The sequence below is a fragment of the Zingiber officinale genome, chromosome 11A, assembly GCF_018446385.1.
Source record: "Zingiber officinale cultivar Zhangliang chromosome 11A, Zo_v1.1, whole genome shotgun sequence".
NCBI lineage: Eukaryota > Viridiplantae > Streptophyta > Magnoliopsida > Zingiberales > Zingiberaceae > Zingiber > Zingiber officinale.
Genome location: NC_056006.1, coordinates 92,916,313 through 92,921,212, shown reverse-complemented (window position 1 = coordinate 92,921,212; position 4,900 = coordinate 92,916,313). Strand labels below are relative to the sequence as shown.

The window sequence follows — 4,900 nt, the reverse complement described above, 5'->3', positions numbered from 1 at the left end:
CGGGACCATAGTTTTGGACTTCGTATGCGGGACGCGAGGCAGACGTCGTCAACACGCGCGAGTCACGACGTCATAAAGTCAGTGCCAGAAAGGGATTTGTGAATTAAATAAGCGGATGAAGACAAAACGCCTGCCGGCTAACGAAGTCGCGCATATTGTTAAATGATTTATGACAATGGAAGGAGGCAATTAAATTACATGTCGCCGACGGGTTTTTTTTTTCTTTTGAAAATTAAAAAAAATGAAGAAACTTGACCAGGGATACGACGGTGTGGCTCCTGTGAAGATCACTCCACCGTCTCTGGCGGCGGGAGGTTGAGATCCAGTTCGAGACGTGACGTCTTGGAAAGTGGCTGCGGCGCCGGTGACCAGCGGTCCGGTTGTGGATCCACGACGGAGGAGGAATCCGAGTCGCTACGGGCGGTTACTTCGCGCGGCGGCTGGAAGCAGGCGACGACCATCGGCCGGCATAGAGGCGGCATATGACGGTGAGTCGCCGCCGCCACCGCTGACGCCGGCATCGTCCCGGATCTGGTGATTTGGTCAAAGTAGAAGAGCGAAAATGGTTGGAAGGCAAACGGCGTGCCGCCGGATGCGCAAGCGCCGCCGCCGCTGTAGACGAGGTTGGCGTCGAGCTGGGAGGGGGGCGGCCGCGGCGCGGCATCGTTTCCAGAGCACTCGACGACGGTGCTGCTCTGGCTGCTGGGGCTACCGCAGGCGTCGGCGGTGCGGGGGAAGTTAGTCTTGGCCTTGGTCCCTCGGAACTCGCGAGCGGCAGCGTTGTAGGCCTTGGCTGCCGCCTCGGCCGTATCGAATGTGCCCAGCCACACGCGGCTCTTCTTGACGGGGTCGCGTATCTCCGCCGCGTAGCGCCCCCAGGGCCGCTTCCTCACCCCTCGGAAATGCATCTCGCCGCCTTCTCCGCCGCTTCCGACGGCGGAAGTGAGCTTCCCTTTCGCCTCCGTAACGATCTTCTCGCCCAGTCGCCTGTTTGACACTCTCCGAAAAGGAAAGACTCGCTAAGCCGTCGCTGTTCCTGTGGCGCCCGAGCGCGTTCCATAAATAACGCGGAGTGAGATGACGGACGGCGTGGATTGAAAGGAGGCTCGCCGTGCTCTTCATCGATGCACTCATTAGGAGACCCGTCGATAGCCTAGCGGGCCCCATAAAAAATTGAAGGCTAATCAAGTTTAGAGGACCGAACAGACTCCATAAGCAGTTTAGTTAGCACGCCATGTCTTGACACGCGGCCGCCCACGCGGAAGCAGCGTAGCCCTTTCGGGGAAGATAACGGAGAGTCTCCGTCAACGCTGCCAAACACACGGAAGAGAGGATGACCGTAAATAGAGCGACGCGTGGCATGGGACAGTCGGCGCAGATTGAGTGTGATTTAGCCCACCGGCGGCCGACACGTAATTCTCTGCGGCCCGTATAATTTTTTTAGTACTTAATTAACATAATTATTTTATTGGATAAAGGTAGATTCCCATGAAATTTATTAAATGTTTTCCTACTAAAAAAAATAAACATTTGGTATTTTCCTCACTTATCTCTTTTGGGACCGATGATGAAAAATGCTTGGGTGAGCTATATGACCTTTGAAGATAGTAAGAACATATATTTTCATATCCTCAACAATACTCTATCAAGTGGAGATCAAAACTGATGCAGAAAGAAAAAATAGTAGCTAGTTTTAGGAAGAAAGTCTCAACATTTATTTTCATCTTCAATTATATTCAATCCATTTGAGATCAAAACAAATGCAGAAAGAAATATAGGTGGGCACTGAATCTACTTCGTTTCCATAAGCATGTAAACCACTTCAAGCTCACAAGTTCAATGAAGAAAGCACTGCCATTATATTTCTGCAAAAGTTTGAAAGTTCCACTCATGTTCCATCCATCTTGAAAATTAACAGAAATAGCATCATAAATGAATTCTTCAACTGCAAGTTGATCGCGAGTTAACTCCTCTTGTAATTTTTATGTTGATACTAGATGAGCTCGCTAAAAAGCCATCATGGTGTATATTATTTGTAGATGATCCGCCAATTGATGATAAGCTTTGGGAACAAAAGGACTTGAGCAGAAACCAAAAGTTGAATGCGTGAAATTTAAGTAGTACTAGGAGCTGCACGATCCTGAATGTCCTGTATATATTATTCAACAAGGAGAGATCAATAAAATAAACCTGAAAGGAACATGATTTCTAATATATGCCAAGTAGCTCAAAAGGATAGTATGAAAGGGTGGCACTACCAATCATGCTTATGGCCATTGAATTAAGATTAAGAAAAAAGTAAAATATAAGAATGTTGAAATGGATGAGAGATTATTATGAGAGAAAAAAAAAATGTTTACCAACCACTGATGTATAGGAATGACCCTAATTGACAATTGAAATTTTGAAGAAGATCTACAGTGCATGTTTAGACAATTAATTATATTTAAAGGAGTAAGTGGGGAAATTTTACTTAACACAATAAAAATAGATCTAGATGATTTGGGTAGTACTCAAGATAATGTTAAAAAGAAGCCAATTGCAAGATAAGATTACAGAGTATATCTCAAATAGTTGAGTCATATCATTTACAGTAGTCATTGTTAAGACATGCATCTCACACTTACAATGACAGAATTGGAATTAAAAGCTAGATTTGAATACATGGGACATTTGACAACAAAACCTTCAGTAGAAAAACCTATCCATTAACTTTTCCCTTAAGCCTAACATTAATCGAAACAAAACGTTAGTAGAAAAACCTGCTTAACCATAAAAGGCTCTCCAGAAAGGCTAAGTGGCTCGGTTAAAATGGTAAGAAAATCATGTCTGTTCCCATATACCACATCAGTGAAAACTCAATCTCCCACCTGATACAGGAACAATATTAACATGTATGATATGTAAAAGGTGAAAGAACAGGTACTGGAAGTCAAAAGGATTCCTACCATGACAAGAAGTGAGGCTGGACAGACGAACTTTCTATGACTTCGGCGGTTTCAGATGGCTTCATTACCTCTAGAATATCAAGCTCGATTAAGGGTTCCAGCATAGCACTAGCGCATTGTTAATTATGAAGAAAAATCTAAATGATATCTAGTGTAATTTTTCTCATATAGACGTCTTCATATGATTGGCATGCTAGGACCAAATGCGAAACGATGATTCAATATAATGAACTGGAAAAAATTCCTTGCAGCAACGATACAGGCAGAACAGATTCTTTTCATATATAAAACAGCACTTCAATCAGGAAATTAGACCTTTTAAATCTCACTAACCAATCCATAAAGTACTAGTATCATTGTATTTACAAACAAGGAAAAGAAAAGAGAACAGTCAAATAAAACCTAAGAATTGAACTCCTCCGGGCTGCAGAGATCATAAAGACCAGTTGTTTAAGAAAACAATTGCAGACTCAAAAACGAGAGTTGAGAAATTAACAAACATAATAGCTGGCAATACATGTTGTGAAAATAATTAACAATTCCATAACAATGCTCAAAATTATATTTCTTACACACATTCATCAAACAGATAAAGTTAATCATTTCAAAACCAAGCCAACAAACTAGTTAAACTAAAACAATAAATTGAAATTGAAACAAAAACAATTGAACAGAACAACGTAGCAAATTACAGCGACCTAATTCACACACCAAATTCAACAACAAACTGAGCTACGTCAATCAAAGAGAAGGCACAATCCACATAATGTACTTGCCGTACTTCATGACATGAATCCCCGCGACCACCTCCTCCAGAACTTTCGCCTGCACTCCGTCAGGGTCACACTGCTTTAGACCTACACACAAATCCTCAAACTGCAGCAAAAGAAGCTAAGAGAAAGGCAAGCGCACAAAGGAAGAGACACACCGGGACTTGCTAAAGAAGACGACGGATCTAGGAAAGGAGAGGCTAGAGAGGACGAAGCATCCACGTCAATTTTTCTATTACTATATCTAAAATTTAAGATAAATGATCCATTTTATTAAATTTAAATAATCATTTTTCACTACACACAATATCAACTATCCTAAAATTTTCATTATCCTTAATTTTTTATTATTTTCTTCTATTTCTTCTATTTTTTATTATTATATTTATGAAATGAATAGAATGAGAGAAATTGAAAATATTAAGTGGAAGAAGAGAGATTTAAAAAATATTATTTTATTTTTCGGGTAGAGATTTCATTCTCTAAACTTAGAGAATTATTATTCATCAAATCTAAATTTAGGAAATAGATAGAGTAACTGATGCAAAGGTTTTTTAGCTACCCTATCTAAAATTTAGGGTAAAATCTTTGGATAGGATAGTTGATGTGGATGCTCTTCGCGAGAATTTTGTCCTCGTTTTTAAATAGTTTACATTTGCTTCTATTTTTCGACCTATCAATAGAGGTGTAAATGAACCAAGCCGCTCGTGAACTATTCGAACTTCGATTTGATAAAAGCTTATTTGAGCTCATTTAATGAGGTTGATTAAGATAAATAAATCAAGCTCAAGCTTCGCAATACTCGGTTCGTTAGCTCGTGAACACATTCATTAAACTCATTAAACAACTTTTAAATAAAAAAATAATAGTTTTGATATTGAATTTTTACATTTTACACTCTACTTATGAAAAATATAGACAAATATATTAAATTTATTTATTAGAATAAAATTATAAATTTTAATAAGAATATTATAATTTTATCTAAATATATAATTTAGTTTTTAATGAATATTTAAATTTATAATTTATATTTATTAAGCTCATTTAGTCTCGATAAAAGCTCGAATAAGCTCGTGAGTTATGAATATATTCGTTAAATAAAACTCGAGCTCGATTCGATTATAAATAAGTCAAGCTCAAACATTAAGAGTTCGGCTCAGCTCGGCTCGATTAAACCCC

At 39.6% G+C, this 4,900-nt stretch overlaps 1 protein-coding gene and 1 long non-coding RNA gene across 2 annotated transcripts; both read right to left on the bottom strand.

Annotated features, from left to right (window-relative positions):
* Positions 1–287: 287 nt before the first annotated feature.
* LOC122031590 (ethylene-responsive transcription factor 8-like) lies at positions 288–908 on the bottom strand. Its single transcript, XM_042590688.1, has one exon. It carries the CDS (start codon positions 906–908, stop codon positions 288–290), a length of 621 nt encoding a protein of 206 aa, XP_042446622.1.
* Positions 909–1,697: 789 nt separating this feature from the next.
* On the bottom strand, positions 1,698–3,892 carry LOC122032697. The gene is made up of 4 exons (XR_006126195.1): positions 3,730–3,892; positions 2,949–3,018; positions 2,763–2,870; positions 1,698–2,149 (listed from the first exon to the last, which is right to left on the bottom strand). It is a non-coding gene; the product is annotated as an uncharacterized LOC122032697 (long non-coding RNA).
* Positions 3,893–4,900: the final 1,008 nt, after the last annotated feature.